General features: G+C 42.6%; 1 protein-coding gene across 5 annotated transcripts in view; it reads left to right on the forward strand.

Moving 5' to 3' along the window:
- Positions 1–605: 605 nt before the first annotated feature.
- LOC148040138 (uncharacterized) overlaps positions 606–18,117 on the forward strand; it is a 206,149-nt gene continuing 188,637 nt past the window's right edge. For 3 of the 5 annotated variants that reach the window (XM_087696996.1, XM_087697005.1, XM_087697024.1), the window contains exons 1-11: positions 606–1,322; positions 1,472–1,533; positions 9,436–9,492; positions 9,628–9,720; positions 9,814–10,101; positions 10,194–10,300; positions 12,443–12,499; positions 12,582–12,704; positions 12,818–12,962; positions 13,445–13,500; positions 13,609–13,694. In XM_087696996.1, coding sequence (XP_087553122.1) covers positions 821–1,322; positions 1,472–1,533; positions 9,436–9,492; positions 9,628–9,720; positions 9,814–10,101; positions 10,194–10,300; positions 12,443–12,499; positions 12,582–12,704; positions 12,818–12,962; positions 13,445–13,500; positions 13,609–13,694 — 1,576 coding nt within the window. In that variant the 5' untranslated portion in view covers positions 606–820. Of the gene's footprint in view, positions 1,323–1,471; positions 1,534–9,435; positions 9,512–9,627; positions 9,721–9,813; positions 10,102–10,193; positions 10,301–12,442; positions 12,500–12,581; positions 12,705–12,817; positions 12,963–13,444; positions 13,501–13,608; positions 13,695–18,117 lie in introns of those variants that run through there. The other 2 variants (XM_087697014.1, XM_087697033.1) reach the window with 2 other exon arrangements.

Raw genomic sequence — 18,117 nt, forward strand, 5'->3', positions numbered from 1 at the left:
GTTAGGATACAGGGGCCGATTTAATGATAGCTATTGGTCCCTCTGTTAATCTTCTCAGATTTCATGTGCATGAGAGTCCCGCCTTCCTAAAAGGCTTTGCAAAGGTGAAATGAGTGGCAGAAAAAAAAACCGAATGCTCTCATCTTGATTTGGCCTTTGTGATGGTTGTTGGAGGACTTTCCTTTGTTGCAAAATTCTCTGAAAGAATTGTAACAATAGAGAGCATGCAAAGGAACATAACATTGGGCCTAAAATGTGACGGTCTTCAACCCTTTTCCCACCAATGATTACAATCCACGTTGCATTTTTTGACCTAGAATAAGTTGAGCCATGCTCCATTAGTGGCGACCTGCTGCCACAAAGTATCATCACTAAAAGGGGGTCGTGACTTTTTTGGTCCTCTTACCCTAATATTTGCCTGACAACTTGTTATTGCACGAGTCGATTGTCGAGAGAGGTGTGAACCGGGCCTTATCATTGGACAGCGATGGGCACATATCTCCCCCGGACACCAATGTCAAAATGGAGGATGCCGGACATCCAACGGTGGCTCCAACGGCCAGAGTTTCACCAAGAAAGGAAAGCCAGCACAGCCAGGAGCTCAGCAGAGAGAGCATTCGCTCGACGAGCTGAAAGCCTCGCTTGAAGAGCAATCCCGAAGAAGCAGTAAGAAGACCAGCCAAGAGAAGGAAGAAGAAGAAGAAGAATATTACACAGTTTCAATCCCGAAGAAGCAAGAAGACGACGACCAGGAGAAATAAAGACGAGGAACAATTTTACATTTCTTCGCATGGCCGTCGCTTAATCGTCCGAGCTCTGCATGGACGTTTCATCATTTCACCAGCAGCAGCCTCCTCAAAATGCGGTTTTCTGGCCTACTGACTGGATGCATCGCCAGAGAATGCAGTTTACCAACACCAAGCATCAGAGCAGTGGCCCGGCTTCCCCCATTCCCCCAACCCTAGCCTCCACTGCGGCTTCCTCTGCGGCTGCTTCGGCTGCGACTGCACTTTTTTCATCGTCAGAGACCAAGAAATTATCGTCTTCTTCTTCATCTTCGACCTCAGGCAACGTCATGAAACCCTACCGAACATCTCCTACTCCCACAAGAGTTTCTTCGGGACAGTTAGTGGCTTACACAGGTCGCCGTCACTGCTCTCCGGGCCGCAAGCTACAGAGACAGAGCCCCCAACCCCGCAGGTGCTGCCAGCCTGGTCCTACCCCCTCGCCAGACTTTGCAGAATGGAACCGGACCATTCATGACACAACATATCGGACTTACAAGGCTCTTCCGCGGAGCAGCAGGCCATTCGGTCTCCAAGGTCTGACATTGAAACGGATGCTGGTGCACAGCGTAACTCCAACCAACCATAATTACTGAGTCCTTCATTTTGAAAGTTCTAATTCATTGTCAAGTGAATACTTGAAAAGATGCTTCAGAAACTTCTCACTAGTCTCATCAACAATGCAGATTTTGCTTTATTGAGGGAGATTTTTGCGCTGGCAGAAACACTAGCACAACCTGGGGCGGAGGTATCGTGAAATCATCTTGCCATCTTTTATAAATCTAAGGTATCTTTAGCTTTTAATGGTAATCAGTCATGTGGACTTAAAAAAATCAGCACTTGTGCACTTGTAAGTAGATCTGCCTTTCATATATGGGCCTAAAATTTGAAGCCTTCATTTGACCAGTGTTAGACCTGAAACATGGGTCCAACTGAGCATCACTCATGGACTCATGTTAACAAGTAAACAATCATGACTGAGTCTGGCTTCCATGCAATTTGAGGAGATGTGCACACAGTCTTTGAGAAAAGTGGGGTGAGATCAAACAGTCTATTTGGTAGAAAGGTGGACTTCAATCCACGCGTGCTTCACACAGAGCCTGTATTCCTTACATGCAAACTTGCTGGGTCATGTCTGCATCCAATCCATCTCTCCTTTTGTTTCTATCGTCATGCACAGCTCTCTCTTCTCCCTACTTCTACCGCTCTAAATTTCTGTGTGCATGGGGGAGGGGGCAGCGTTTATTTTTCTTGAACAAGTTTCTTCACAGTAGACATTGTTTTCAAGGCTACTCTGTAAGCTACAAGAGGCATAAAACAAAAAAGCTGTTTGATCTTCCTCAGTGGTGAAGTGCTTTCAGTTCTGCAAAAGTCATTTTGCTGAAGCTTGTTTGGATCAGGACAGGCTACCAAAATAACCTTAGAAGTGGATATCATCACTGGCTTAAGGCCTTATTGCAAGGCAATCTATGGAGAAGTGTCTTCTTTGCGGTGAGATTATGAGGGGCTTATGAACATAATCATGCTATGGTGTGGAGATTGTTGATTTCCCGAGAGCATGGAGGAGACAATTACTGGTGATTGCTTAAAACTATTCCTTGGTCATGCCCATGGGACATCTTAAATGTTTTTGCATTTGTTATGGGGTCCTGGTGTCCTGACTAGGGAAGTTTTGTAAAAGCATGCATTTATTGTCTAAATTTGAATACCATGCAATCAGAATTACAGAATTCTTTATCAGCCCCCTCCTCCACCTATACAACATGCTACAAAGAATAAGCAAGATGATCCCACAAGGGTTGTTAAAGTGTGGGCAATACTCATAAAGTAGACGAAATGATGAAGAATTTGATCAAGATGCAGACAATGTGAATGATGTTGACACTATAGAGGAGGGAGGTAGTTAGCTTGAGTCCATGTAGGGTGTTTAATCTTATCTTGTGCCTCGTATACACCACACAAAACACATGATGCTTATGCCAGAAAGATATATGGTTTTGAATGCAGATTACATTCTTGAACTGCAAGGCATGATGGTTGAAAGAGAATAATCAACATCACTTGGCTAGTAAAAATGATATTTTCTTGGTTATAATGCCTTTGAGATAGATTAAGCGTCCTTTCATTGGTGATGATATTTATTGAACATGAACTATGATCAAGTGTCGCCTATAATAAATCTTTTGGTAGGTGGACAGTGATGAAATCCTTGATATTGGGGAAGTTCTTGAATTTGGTTGAGTGTATGCTTTGCAAACTTTTGTTGAGAGTGTGAGTGTATTTCTCTCATTTGGCACGGCCATAAAACCAATCTTGGTTAGGGGAATCCAAAGGTTGCATAAGTTGTTTCCCTTTATCCAAATAGGGTGCATTGGGGCCTCGTTTGCTTGAGGACTGTTGATCATAGGAGCATCATGGAGTAGTGAAGCCAAATCCCCCTCCACAGCAGTAGTCTATTTTGGATATTTGGCCATGAAATGCACTAGTTATCCACATGAAAAATGATGCCCTGCAAAGGTTCCCCACTGCAAACGATAGTGCAACGAAGGTATTCAAGGACAATTCAAGCGCAACCAGCTAGGCCTTTTCGCACAATATCCCATAGCATGCATAGGCGGTTGCGATTGGCAGCCTGCAAGCTAGGGGGAACTAGTATCGTGGCAATTGCTTCTATAGTATCCTTAAGCAATGACTAGTAGATTGTGGGACAACATTCAACTTCAACACATATTGGGTGTTGTTGCTATAACAACCGTTGGAAGTCCACCAACGGTCTTGAAGCCACTACATGCACTAGGTGTTTGTCAAAGAATAGTGGGACTTTGGCCAAAAGACCATCTCGAGCACTTGTCAATTTGAGCAATATCTTATAGAAGCCTTGTGGGCCAACAAAAATTCCCTAAACACAGTCGCCCTACAAAATGGAGTTTAACCATTGATGGATCTAGGAGAGGATCAGAATCGTGCCGGTGAAGAAGAGGACACCCCTCTTTCATAGAAGGCTGAAAAAGAGCGCAGTACAATCTTGGTATCCACGATAGCATCCAAAACATCCTCTTTATCTTGGGTTGGAAAGGATTTGTGGCTGTGTTGAACATATTCATCCAACAGCATACCAAGATTGTACTGCGCTCTTTCATAGAAGGCTGAAAAAGAGCGCAGTACAATCTTGGTATCCACGATAGCATCCAAAACATCCTCTTTATCTTGGGTTGGAAAGGATTTGTGGCTGTGTTGAACATATTCATCCAACAGCATATTGGCAAATTCCAAGAGATGTTCCCAATCCAACTCCTGGAACTCGTCAACCATGGAAGTCACCTGCGCGTAGGAATGAGCACCATGCTCAGATTGTTGAGGGGCTTGAGAATCAGCCATAACATCATTAGGGGTATGCTCACTACATTCCATCACTGCATTGGAGACATGTTTACTGCGTTTAACAGGGGGTTGCACATTAGTGCCAGGATGGACATCAGAACAAGGGGCAGCCATCTTTGTACAAGGGGCCATTTCATTCTGTGGTTTATTGTTTGAATCAAGCCCCAAGGCATCTGCCACTTGATCTATGAAGATTGTGCTGAGCTTTGGCATGGTGTGAGGCCTCAGTTTATTTAGCTACTGTCTACTGTACCTCTTCCACCTGTTGGAGCTCTCTATCTATCTCTTTCTCTCTCTACTGTAGGTTGTCTTCTTCGGGCCCAAAGCCCTAGGTCACACAACCTCAGAGGCAGCACAGATGGGGGCACCAGACACAAGTGCATGCAGAGCAACATCTTGTTCTATTTTGTTTAAGTTTTGTTTTGTTTTGTTTTGTTCTGTTCTCTTATCGTCCCTTCTCTTCTCATCTTCTCATCTCATCTCACTTTAATTCTCTCTCTTTTTTTTTTCGTAATGAGTTCAATTCTCTCTTTTTTTTTTCGTAAAAGGTAATTGTATTAATTACGAAAAAAATACAAGATTACTTGATTACAAGATACATGATGACAATCTAAGCCATCATGTGAAGAGGTTCCAGTACTACAAGTTACAAAGTCATGGCAAAGACGCGGAGGAAATTGCCATATGCCAGGGACGTAAGTCCTCCCTAGAGAGCATGTCAGAATGCTGGAGAAGATCTAACTGCCAATACAAGAGGCCCTTAAGCCTAGCAAAATGCCGCTGAACATTATAGGCGGAATCAAAAAGAAAAGCATTCCGAATGGTCCAGTTATGCCAACAGCCCTAATATCGAAGAAAGTGATACATGAGCTTCATATGTGGCTGTGCCGGAGTGGGGTATTTGGGCTGCCCAAAAACCCAATCAAAGGGGCGTAGGGTGAAACCAACCACCCCTCGCCAAACAGCTGACAAAAATAACCAGACTTTCTTAGCGATGGGGCAAGAAATAAATCGGTGCTGGGCGGATTCCACAGTAGTGGTGCAAAAGAAACAGTTGCCATTGGAGATTCGTCGCTTGGAAAGAGCTGAAGCAAGCAGAAGACCACCAATCATCACTCTCCAAAGAAAGACCTTATATTTGAAGGGTGTCTTGTTCAACCAACCCTCCATCACAGTTGCCCTCCACCATGACCGGGATTTACGCAATCCCCATAAAGCATTCGCTTTAGTAACCAGCCATTGACGATCTTTAATCAGAAGATGATACACCTGGTTAGCAGAAGCTTTGCTTAAATTCAGCCGGCCTTCTAAGTCCCAATCCTGCCAGGGATGATCCGAAGCAAGGGCAGGAAAGGGTTGTCTGCTCTGGAGCACCGTCAAAAGCTGTTCCCATAAATGCCTATATCCACGAGGGATCCTGAAAAGCCTCCTAGCTATATGAAACGATATTAGCACATTGCGACTGGCAAGGGTGGCATCCGCGACTGAAGATAAGCCCAAACGTGCCATCCGGTTGAATTGTGGTCTAAGCTCGTGTTTACCTTCCCATGAAAGTAAACGCGAGACTGCCAGCAATTCCAATTGAAAAGAGTTAGTAGCTAAGCGATCCTCCGTTGGATGCCACTGAGCCTTCTGGAGGACCAGTTTCCAGGAACATACCAAATGAGTAAGCAGCGATGAAGAAGAACTGGAGAACCGCGAATCAGCATTAAGAACATGCCACCAAGAACTCTGGATTTGGGTATTGCCATGCAGAAGCCCATGGTCCTCAAGGAAATAACGGGCTATAACGACCCACGGATGATGATCCGAGCACATGGCGCGGAAAAGAGACCAACGGAGTGCCAGCATGTGAGTTTGGGCATCTAAAATAGCTCCTCTACCCATGCGTTTGGGGATGCACGCATGCGACCAAGAAATCCAGGAAATACCTGCATGCAATGAGTCCTCCTTCCATAGCATAAAACGAATAGACTGAGTAAGAGCATTCATAGTCGTAGTAGTCCAGGGCAGCAATGGCAAGAAATATGTGAGCATTGGCAACATAATTGTTTGGGCTACTTTGAGGCGAACATGGAAGGGCCAGGCATGAGACTTCCAATACAGAAACTTAGCCACCATTTTCTGAGAAATCCACTGCAGAAGCTGCTATGGGGGAACATCAACACCCAAAGGGTACCCAAGATGCCTGACAATGGAGCCACGAGGAACAACCATACCCTGCCAGTCCAAGGACTGCAAATCCGACTCCGTGCAGCTGAGAATGGCTGATTTGAACGCATTGATGCGAAGGCCGGACGCCTAACCAAAGAAAGCCCAAACATCCAATGCTTTTCAAAGGTTATCCTTGTCCGCACGCAAAATCATAAAGCTATCATCAGCCAAGGATTGACTAATGAATTGCTGTCCAGTAGGAAGCGACAATCCGGTCAACTGAGTAGAAGCTACCATATGAGATAACATCGAAAGAACTGGATGAGTCGCAAGGGCAAAGAAGAGAGGGCTCAAAGGGCACCCGTGTTTGACAGAGCGGGCAAGGACAAATGGCTCAGTAACACCTCCATTCAGCATGACTCGCGAAGACGCCGCAGCACTGATGGTGTAGATTAGACGAGACATCCGAGCACCAAAGCCCATAGCAGACATAAGTTCAGCAACGAAAGACCAGTCCAGATAGTCAAAAGCCTTTTCCAGGTCCAGTTGAATCAGTACGACCTCCTGATTAGAATGCCTTGCATAATCAATTGCCAGTTGTGCATTTAATACATTGTGCAGAATGTTTCGGCCCTTAATGAAACCATACTAGAGAGGGTGCACAATGGCAGGGAGATGCTTATGGAGCCGATTCGCCATTACTTTGGAAAAGATTTTGTACATAGAACCCATCAAAGAAATTGGGCGCCATTGTTTCAACATAGACGGCGAAGGAACCTTTGGAAGCAGTTTAATAAGTCCTTCTTTCCATGAGGAAGGCATGATCCCTGTTTCCCACACCTGCTGAAACAAAGCCTTCAATGGTTTCGCCAGTTGGGTAGCAAAAGCCTCAAAGATCTCATTGGTGAGACCATCCCAACCCGGGCTTTTATCCTTGGGCAAGTGTAACAAAACGTCCATAACCTCTGCCTCACAAATATCTGACTCCATAGTAGCTTGCATGTCCTGCGGAACCTGATTGCGGACCAGGTCATAAAAAACCGAACGGGCTTGAGTAATTTGGGCTGAAGGTGGAGAAGTGGAACCAAGAAGGTCGCGGAAATAATTCCTGCACATATGCACAATAGTCTGTGGATCCAGGATAAGGTGGCCTTCTGCATCCTCGAGTTTGGTCATATTCTCTCGAGCAGGAGAGGCATGGAGAGCTCGAAAGAACTTATGAGTCTGACACGCACTATCTTGCAAGGTCTCCGTCAGATGTTGCAATTTGGCCTGCTGATACGATTTCAACTGAAACTCTTTAATAAGATCAGCCACCCGCATTGCCAGTGCTAGCAGAAATGCATCATCCGGAGTGTCCACCAGCAGAGAACGAACCAAAGCCAGCAGATCCTCCGCTGCTTGTCGACGCCGCCGACAAAGAGAGGCATGATAGATCCCATACTGCCGAGCAACCCGCTGCACATTAGAGAGCAATCTTTCAAATGAAGCAGTGCCCTGAGAGGAGAAGTCCAAGAAGAATCTATCAATCAATTGTTGCATATAGCCTTGAAAGAGTTCAATTCTCTCTCTCTCTCTCTCTCTCTCTCTCTCTGTCTCTCTCTCTCTTTCATTTTTTGATTATCATAAAGAGGCCCATGGTCTCCACCACTATTCCATACATAGGAGTGCTAGGACTTCTTTTTCTTTTCCATTATAGCGATGAGATGAGACCAAGCATGCTTGTACTCTAGCATTGTCTCATTATACACATATTTTCGGCATTCTTTCATAGGCCAAGACCAACGATTTTAAAGATGCAATTCTGAACATGCATTACACATTCATGCATATGCAAATATGGAGCATGCTTGAGACTTTTCTTTGTGTGCTTTTTTTGAGATGCACTTCAAGAAAGAAGCAAATGAAATCTACATCAAGTGCCCCTTCCTCTTCGATATTATCTTGGATAGGATTCCCACCAACTGTTTATTTGTACTCTCAACCTGACCGTTCACTTGAGGATTATATGGGGTAGCTTTGTTGTGCTTAATATTCAAAGCTTCAATCAAAGCTACTATAAACTTGTTTAAGAAGTGTGTCCCTTGATCAAACACAATCTCCTTCAGTGGACCAAAATAGCAAACAATTTGTTCCATCCTGAAACTGGCCGTCTCCTTAGCATTACTCTTCACCGTGGCTCGAGCTTCAGACCACTTTGTAAAGTAGTCCACTGCTACAATAATATACCGCTTTCGCATAGTTGATGAAGGGTATATTGGTCCCACAAAATCAATACCCCATTTTTCAAAGGGTAACATAACCAAAATAGGGTTTAAAGGCTGCTTACGATTCTTCCTTGCATTATGTCTTTGATAGACATCACAACACTTAACATAACTGAAAGCATCTTGGAAAATCAATGGCCACCAATAGCCAGCACGGAGAGCTTTGTGGTAAGCCATCCAGCAAAATGTCCCCCACACGCTGAATCATGGCACTCCTCAAGAATGAATGATACCTCATCAAGTACTACACAACAACGATGAATGTCATCTACTCCTCTAAGTATGAAATGGGTTTCATAGGTTTCATACAAGTTTTGTAAAATGCTAGAAATGGGTTTCATTCAAGATTTGAAAAAGTAAGAAAGTTCTATATACATATACTATATGACTCATGTGATGTGGAAAACACACATTGACATTATTTATTGTTCTATACAATGCAAATGAACATTCAATATCCATACCCAACATCAACTTTAGCCATAAAAGGAGCCATCAGTATATGCAATCATCATGGATAACAACTCAAAGCAAAACTCTAGCAATCAATGCCAATATACATATCAACGTGTTAAATAAATCTATGATAAACAATGATTACGAAAGTCCCAATACATTTAGGGTATGGCATTTGTGAAAGTGTAAAATATGTGTTTTATGCGTTTATGAAACACCTAGGTATGAAATGAGTTTCCTAACCTTATAAAATGGGTTTCTTATAAGATCATTTGTTGATGCGTGCACCCTCACCATTTAGTAACTGTTCTGATGCTGTCAAGTTGTTGTTGTAAAGTTCTTTCTTGAATTTCAATCTTCACCATATAAATGCTACTTCTTTGGTGACACAGGTCAAACTGACGGATGTTCTTCGGGCATATGATATTGTTCTCCAGAATCATGGGATGGTAGAATACTGGATAACTTGTTAGTGAATCAGTTTACAAAACAAATGCAACAATTTTGTTTGAAACAATCTCTCACTATGATGTCAATATTTTAGGACATGTCTCCCTTTCTAACTAACCCATACACTTTCCCAGGATGCAGAAGACACCTTTTATTACAGGATGCTTCTGAAGTTGAGTCTGAGGTCTGAAAAGAGTTGGTGGGATAGGCTAAATAAGGAAATACTAGTAAGTTCTTTTTAGGTTTGGCAAACTAACGTGTTTTAGTGCTCAGTTTCAGTATATCTGTGAAAGTTGTTTGTTTTGTTTCTTTTCTTGCAGAAAAATGATATCTTGATGAAAGTTAATTCCTTCCGTAGTCACAAGCTTCTTTTGTGCTACTGGCTCCAATGGCGCTGTCATCATGAGAAGGGGATTCTTCGAGGTTTAAAGAAGGGACAGGGTTCTAAAGTGGAAAATCTTAGGGGCTTCAACATGTTGATAGCTCATGCTGATAACTCACTTGTCACTCCTATGACCACATCACACTCGCAGAAAATGGAAGATGGAGTAGATACTATGGCAGATCTTTCAATGGTGCCCATTCACTCTGAAATGTTCCCAATGAAAGTACGTTGCACATTCTATGTCTAACTTATAGACTAAGTTGAAAAGCTGTCTTTCTACATCTACACTATAGAGAATGTGTTAATGTGCACCAGGATACTCTTCTTGTCATGGATCTGGTTGAGCTACCTGTAGATAACAAAGAAAGCTTTAGCAGAATTCATATCAAACAAATTGCTGCAGCATTCCAAGTGTGGCAGAGGTATATTCCACGAGTAAGACTTCCAATAGAATGTTGAAAATTTACATGTTAAAGAAGCTTTTATTAAAGGTAATAAATCGTAGGTCCATCCTTAACCTGCCCTCACAAAAATAATTTGTTCACCATGCAAATACTTTAAAATGCTATGGGAGTATCTCTTTGGAAGGAGGAGGTCTTCATCGCCCATATGCTATTCCTGCAATTTGTCCACATGGGCCAATCCAAGTGAGGAAATAAAGCATTATAGTGGCTCTAGAGATTGTTGAAAGGAAATTCAGAATTGGGCACTACATAACACTGAATTTTCATTATGGTGATCAAGTATGGTGACATGTTAAGGTAATCCCTTTGGGGCGTTTCAGTTCACCATTGTGGTGCAGTCTACTTCTATGTCCTCTTCTCTGACTGTTGTTTAACAAGTCAGTAGACCTATAAATTCACTACAACACCTCTTCTGAAGCTCTTCTTCCACTCTAGGATCAAGAAAGAAGCCATGGCAATGTACTGCTGATCAACCATGGAAGAAAATTGATTTTTCCTCTTTTTCTACTCTCAGATTGCAAATGAATTAGTTGCTTTATTGCATAATAAGTAAATGCATGTGCTGCGTCCTTTACATGATCTTATGAGGGTGAGAAGTACTTCTCCTCACTCTCAAGTTGATTCTAAATTGAACTATCTCCAAGGAATTTGGGTTGAGAAGAAATCCATTCCTTTGCCCATCTTCAATCCTCAACTAGACTCCATCTTTTTCCATGTGCCCATGGCGGTGATTTTCTGAATGATTGCCATATTCAGTTTCAAGTATTTGTTATTTTCATTTTCTTGAAATGTTAGCAGAAATGCAGCAATGGATATAGTCAAGTTACACAAATCATAATAGCAGTTATTTTGGACCTCATATGTTCACTCTATTGGTGGACTACTTTTGTTTCTTCTCATGGGATGCTCATTTGAGTTTTGTTCAACATGCAGTCCTGGGCTCCACCCTTCATTTTTGTGTTTTGGTATCTGATTCTAGAGACCTTGGATGTGAGAGGTGTAATCAGAGGTTGATCAAACCAATTTTGGATTAATTCAAAAGCATAGTATGAAGACAAACCCCTTATGTGCTGGTCAATGGTAAGATCAAACCCATGAAACCCAAATGATATTTTGTGGGGGTTGGGTTGGGCAATTAACCCCAAAGAATTAGTTGTTTTTATGTTATCAACTTTTATATTCAAGGGGAAAAAAATGCTCTGTTGCTACAATGCAGTGCTGACCCACAGGTGCACAAGATACTTGCCATCACTGAAACTTCAATTAACCCCCCCTAACACTTCCTCAAATGAGTGGATGTATCTGAACCCGTTGCTTGGTGATAACAATCACATACTGCATCGATCTTGGTACATGCTTGGGTCCTCAAGGTTCACACCTTGCCCATCCCTTTGCCTTTTTAATGTACCCCTGAGGCTGCTTTATAGTCTGCACCATCAAGCTTGTGACCTGGTCAAGTCTCAAGGGTCACACTCTGTCTGTCTTTTCAGCTCCATATCAAATAAAGGCTTGCAGTTAACCTTTAGAGGAACACAAGTTTTCTGTTCTCAAACTTATAACATGTTGAATTCCACAAGGTTTAGAAGCCATCCATCCTGTCAACTCTACAGCAAATGAAGGTCCTTTCTTAACCTTTGATAAAACATGTATTTTCTATACATGTAGGGGATGCTGCTTCACAAACTACAGCTTTATCATTCATATTTTCTTCCTAATTTTAAATGTATTGTAATTTAAGGAATGCTCTTTCTGATTTTCTTTGTTTTGTTGAAAGCCTAGACATCAATAACAGGTTCAGCATGGGTTCTGATTAATTGCATTTTGCTTGGATAGTTGAATTATGCTGGCTAGGCCTACACCTGATCAAAGAACCAAATATTATGACTTGTCTCTTTTTGTTGTGTTTATGGACACACACTCTCCCACACACACACAAGCACATGTGCATGGGCGTGCTCACACCTACACAAAGGTGCTCATATGCGTACGACTTCACATGCACGCATGCATGCCCACATGCACAAACATGTTCATTTTTGTAAGACAATGTCGCTTTTACATTTAATGCACAATTGTCTTGAAATAAGTGCCTGCCTCCAGGGTTGCTCGACAGAGAAGGAAGAAGCGGAGTACAAAAGACAAGAGTGCTCGTCAATGGTGAGCCATGCACATAGGATATTGCTTCAGGATATGTTGGCGGAACAATGGGTGTTAATGGATTTGTTACCTGAACACTCAGTTTGAGTTTTGGCAGGAGACTTGCTTTGTCCTTCAATAGCAAGAGGGTTATTTCAGAAGCTTGGGAGCTTTGGCAGCATCTATCTTCTAAAAGGCTAATTGAGGCAAATCAGTGGTACAAAACGTATGTGTAGCTCATTTGCTATGGACAATTCTTCTCTCTGACTCTTGTCATTATGTTAATTTAGACACAGTGGTGGAATATATAATTTGATTTCTCTGGTACTTTGATTATAGTTCACTTATGCACAAGTGCATCTCTCTCTGGAGCAATCATTGTGTTCTGCTGCGAGAACTATGTAAAGCTGGTGAAAACTTGTACAAAAGACGTTTTTGCCTGCTGGTGTTTGCAGAATGGAAGGACTACACTTCTTTCATGAAAGTAAGTTTTTTCATAAGATATAACAAAAGGCTGCAAGTATCTGTGCATCTTTGAGAAAAGGAATAAGCAGAAAGGTCCTGCAGCAGCATGTCTGTCTTTAGCAAGAAAAATGCATATCTTTCTGCAAAAATGACATGAAAACTTTTGTTTGCTTGTTCTTATGTCTTGATTCTAGGGTCTTAGTAATGAGATACGTAAAGGATGCACTTTTCAGGCTTGGAAAGCAACCATCAGTCTTAGCAAACATGCTGCTCAAGTTGTTAGTTTTCTTGACTGGATTCTTATATGTTCTAGGAGTCATGCACTGACATTTCTGAAGTGTACCTCTGTGTATCTGGTCTGATTGGCGCTGTGCCATATCTTGACATGTAGATGAGCTTCAACTGGATTCTTATATGTTCTAGGAGTCATGTACTGACATTTCTGAAGTTTACCCCTGTGCATCTGGTCTAATTGCTGCTGTGCCATATCTTGACATGTAGATGAGCCATAGAGCATTATTCAGGAGTAGAAGGTTCCTGTCTGTTTGGAGATCAAGGTAATTCAAGCTCTGCTCTCAGCTGTCTATCAATCATGATCCTGTTGGAGTAACTGCTTAACGATTTTCTCTCAGATGCACATGACTTTGCACATTTCAATGTCCCAGGCTAAGCTGTTCAACTCAACAAAAAGCTGTGCTTTTCCAATGCCAAAAGATCCATCAGATACATGTCTTGTCTTCAGGCTTTCAAGGTATTCTTCAGGTTCGTTACAAATAAATGTAGTATGTGTAGTTATTTATGTGAGTAGGAAGTTGTGATTTTCAGACTGATTCACAAACAAGAGATAACAAAAGGGGATTTTTTGTAGCTGATTACAAGTTTCCAATGAGGCTACGTCAACTGGTTGTAACAATTTCAGTGATGCTGCAAAGGATCACTAATAAAGCATAGGTTGTGGGAAGATCCCCTTAGATTGACACACTGCCGCTGCAAAATTCGCATTTCTTTCATTTCTCACACTGCATGGGGGCTTTGGCACATCTGGAGCACTAGAAACTGTTTAATCTTTGGCTTGGCCTTTGGGATTCATGGTCATATTGGTTGCATTGAAGGCTTATTACTATGGCATGTAACTTCTTTGATTTGGTAGGGGTTGTTATACCTGATCATTGCTTGAGGTTATTTGCATGACTTTGGTCACTATTTGTGCTTGATGGTATAGAACACTTCCAGGGGCTTCAGAAAATTCCATATTTTTTACAAGTAGCTATGGGTGGTGTTTGGGTTCTCTTTTTAGCTGTGTGCGTGGTGGTGAGTCTCCAGTGTCTTGTGATGGTGGCTTTGATCCGATTGTGGTGTGGCCTCCTTGGATGTGGTATTGGTAGGTGCTCAGCGAAGTGAAATGGCTCTGTCTAATGCGACTCCGTGGCATGGAATTGAAGGTGTTTGGTGGGGTGGCTCTGTCTCTACTAGGCTAGTAGTTCCAGCACGGTCTAATCTATGAAAAAAGTTTGTCACTATTCTTTGTGTGGGTCCCTCTAGGTGACATGGCCTCCTGCCACTTGCAATAGTGTTGTGGGGTGTCTCTAGAGCTCTAGGAGGAAGAAACCTAGGCAATGATGGCTTTGATCCGATTGTGGTGTGGCCTCCTTGGATGTGGTATTGGTAGGTGCTCGACGAAGTGAAATGGCTCTGTCTAATGTGACTTCGTGGCATGGAATTGAAGGTGTTTGATGGGGTGGCTCTGTCTCTACTAGGCTAGTAGTTCCAGTACGGTCTAATCTATGAAAAAAGTTTGTAACTATTCTTTGTGTGGGTCCCGCTAGGTGACATGGCCTCCTGCCGCTTGCAATAGTGTTGTGGGGTGTCTCTAGAGCTCTAGGAGGAAGAGGCCTAGGCATTTGTGGTCCTCACACTCTATGAGACGATGAAGGGGTCCAAAACGATCGTGAAAGAGGTAGTGGTATCATCCTTGTATGTCATAATATACTGTACATTTGCATATATAGTGCTCCTCCGTCTCAAGCTCTTGGTCAATAGAGAGATAGGTGTACCAGATTGTGATGGTACATGAAGAATAAAGAATGTATTTATATATTAGGGTACAATAAGGGTGTGTTCACACCTGTGTAACTTTATACATGGAGACAAAGGGACTTTACACCCAACAACCTCCCACTTAAAGGCCCGAAGTGGTACCTTGAAGCTAACCAACTCCCACTAATTGGATGCAATGCTCATGTTGAGCCTTTTCAAGACTCTTAGTGAGAACATCTGCAGGGTATCTTGGGTTTTGATATTAGTCAGTGTGACAAGACCATCATCCAAGGCATGTAGAATGAAGTGATTCAGGTTCTCTCCTCTTTAGGGAGAAATGATGGTGGGCTGCTAACTCAATGGATGAATGAATGAAAAGACGCATTGCTGTTACTGGTCCTTTGTTTTAGGTACGGATGAAATGTCCCATATTCTTATGCTCTGATACCAGTTTGAAGGGGAGAATGTGCAATGGAAGTGCGAGATAGAAGCAAGAGCAACAGTGTTTAGAGTGAGAGGTAGTGAACGTAGAGAGATAGGTGTACTAGATTGTGATGGTACACAAACAATAAAGAATGTATTTATATGCTATGGTACAATAAGGGTGTGTTCAAACCCGTATAAATTTATACATAGAGATGAAGTGACTTTACATCCAACATAGTGGATGTGGATCAGCCCTTGACTTCAAAAGCATGTGGTAATGGAACAAATGCCTTTGCTATGTTGGAAGATTTCTTGGATGAGGATGTTCTTGTTGTTTTGGCAAAGAAAGCTATAGCGAGGTAGTAGCAACCCCACCCTTGATATCCTATCTCATGAAGTAGGGAGAATCCTACACTATCATGGCTTCAAGCTTTTTTATGTTGGTGTTTCAACAAGAATTTCATTCTGATGTGTTGCTAATTGTCAGACCGAAATTTCAACCAATAGTGATCAAGAGAGATGTGTTGGGCACATTTATAGTTGTGGGAATCATGTATGAAGGGGAAGTGCTATGGTTGGTGGGTCTCTATGCTCCTAATGATATTCCTGGTTGTCACGAGTTATGGCACCAATTGAGAGCATGCCTCTCCCTTGGAAGGCCTAGATTTATCATGGGAGATTTCAATGTGTGTGTTGACCCATTGCATTCGACTTCCAGACATAGAATCATGGATGACCTAGAATGCCAAGACTGGAACACTTTTGCTTCAACACTTTTGAAACAGTATCTTTGGTCTTGGTTGTCTCCCCCTAAACCATGGCTACACTTTCCATTCAAAGCAACACCTGGAACCCTAGAGCCACTTGGACTGGCTCTACATTATGCATGATGATTCCTTTTTACCGGAGGTTTTGGAAATTAGGGTTTTGCAAGGCTATGTTCTCTTTGATCCCTTCCCCGTGGTATTTGAGATGTATATGCATCCTGTGGGTCCTTTTTGAGTCCTTTTGAGCAAGCTCCCATTGCGTTTCAACTCCTCCTTCCTCCGGCATGAAATATTTGATGGCTATATGCAACAATTGGTACATCAATTTTCATTAGACGTTCCATCCCAAGGGGCAACCTCCCTTGATCAGTTGATACATAATCTAGACAATATGGAATACATCTTAGCTCTAACACACTCTATTTTGATGGATTCACCACAAGATCCCCTTTTGTTTTCCATCTCCACAAGATTGGGATAGCTTATTGATACTTTTCAAAAGAGATCATACCAACAGGCCAACTTGCTGCACTATTAGAGGGTGTCCTTTGTTCTTTGCCTTGGCCACTCACCCCATTCCGAAGATGCTGTCTCATCTAGTGGCCAATGGTGAGGTGGTTGGATTCACTTTCTCTTCTCACGACCAATTGGTTGGCTAGGCCTTGGTGGATGACACATTCATGTTTCCTAAGGCCAATCTAGTTAATATACAAAGAGGGATGGCCACACATGACTTATTTGCCCTTGCCTCGAGACTACACATTAATGCATCTAAGTCGGCCCTTATCAGTTGCACTAAGATTGATCTCTGGGCCTAGCAAGGCAAGGTGGTACTTAAAGGCTCTATTTTTAGGTACTTGGGCTATCCTTTGGGAGTGTAGGTTTCACCTAAAGTGCTAATAAACTAGATCTCCTCAAGTTCGTGTATTGGAAATCATTGGCCTTTTCACCTGAGATTTAAAATAGCACAGACAATCATGATATCGATGATTTCATATTACCTTCCCTTGCTCCCTTGGACAAAGTCTCATTTACAACAAATTATTCAACCCGTCTGGTTTTTGCTTTGGAAAAAAGATTCTACTTGGATGGGTATCTTCTACATCTCCTGGCACCATGTTTGCACTCCCAAATGAATGGGTGGTGGGGCGGTTTTGGATTTGGAGGCACATATGATCGCTCTTTGTTGGCCATTGTTCTAGGCCTTGTGTGAGGGTAGGCAACCCTAGTCCTTGATTGCCGGATTTTACCTTGAGACTCAGGGTATAAAGCATGGGAACATCAGGATTTCTACCTCATGTTAGCATGTGCTTAATGCTGAGCAGCCTATTCATCTTAAGTCTTCTATGCGGTTGAATCATTTGGTCCACTCTTGGAGATTGGTCCTTGCTAAATTTTCTTGGCACCCTCCTCCGGATTGGGAGGCCTTTCCATGTTCCCCTTAAAAGTGGCACAGTTCATTATACTTCCTACACTCGCATATTTTTTTCGCTTCTGCCTTGGACTTCCTCCACCTTGAGGGTTATATTGGCCACATTCGCTTTATGCTATGGAAAAAGGACACTTTACATGCAAGTATCTCAGGATCTCTTGGAGCCATGCTTGTACTCCTAAAAGTATGGGCGGTGGGGCTATTTTGGATGTGCACACTCACATGGTTGCTCTTTGGTGGTCTCTCTTTCATGTCATGGGCATTGATCGACATCCCTAGATCTTTAACGCCCATCTGATTCTTTTTAGAAGAGTGGGGCATGGTTCATGGTAACATGACCATTTGTAGCTTGTGGTGGCAAGTTCTTAATACTGATGCCCCCTTTTCCTTATCCTCTTCCTTCCTGCTTGCCTAGCTCGTCTGCTTGTGGAAGTTGGTCCTTCAAAGGCCAAGTGGCACCTTGCGGAGGTTTGTTTGGCCACTAACTCTTTTTAGATGGAATTGTTGGCAAT

Source organism: Lygodium microphyllum, chromosome 2, assembly GCF_053477565.2.
Source record: "Lygodium microphyllum isolate KBCC chromosome 2, Lygodium_microphyllum_v1.1.10, whole genome shotgun sequence".
Taxonomy (NCBI): Eukaryota; Viridiplantae; Streptophyta; class Polypodiopsida; order Schizaeales; family Lygodiaceae; genus Lygodium; species Lygodium microphyllum.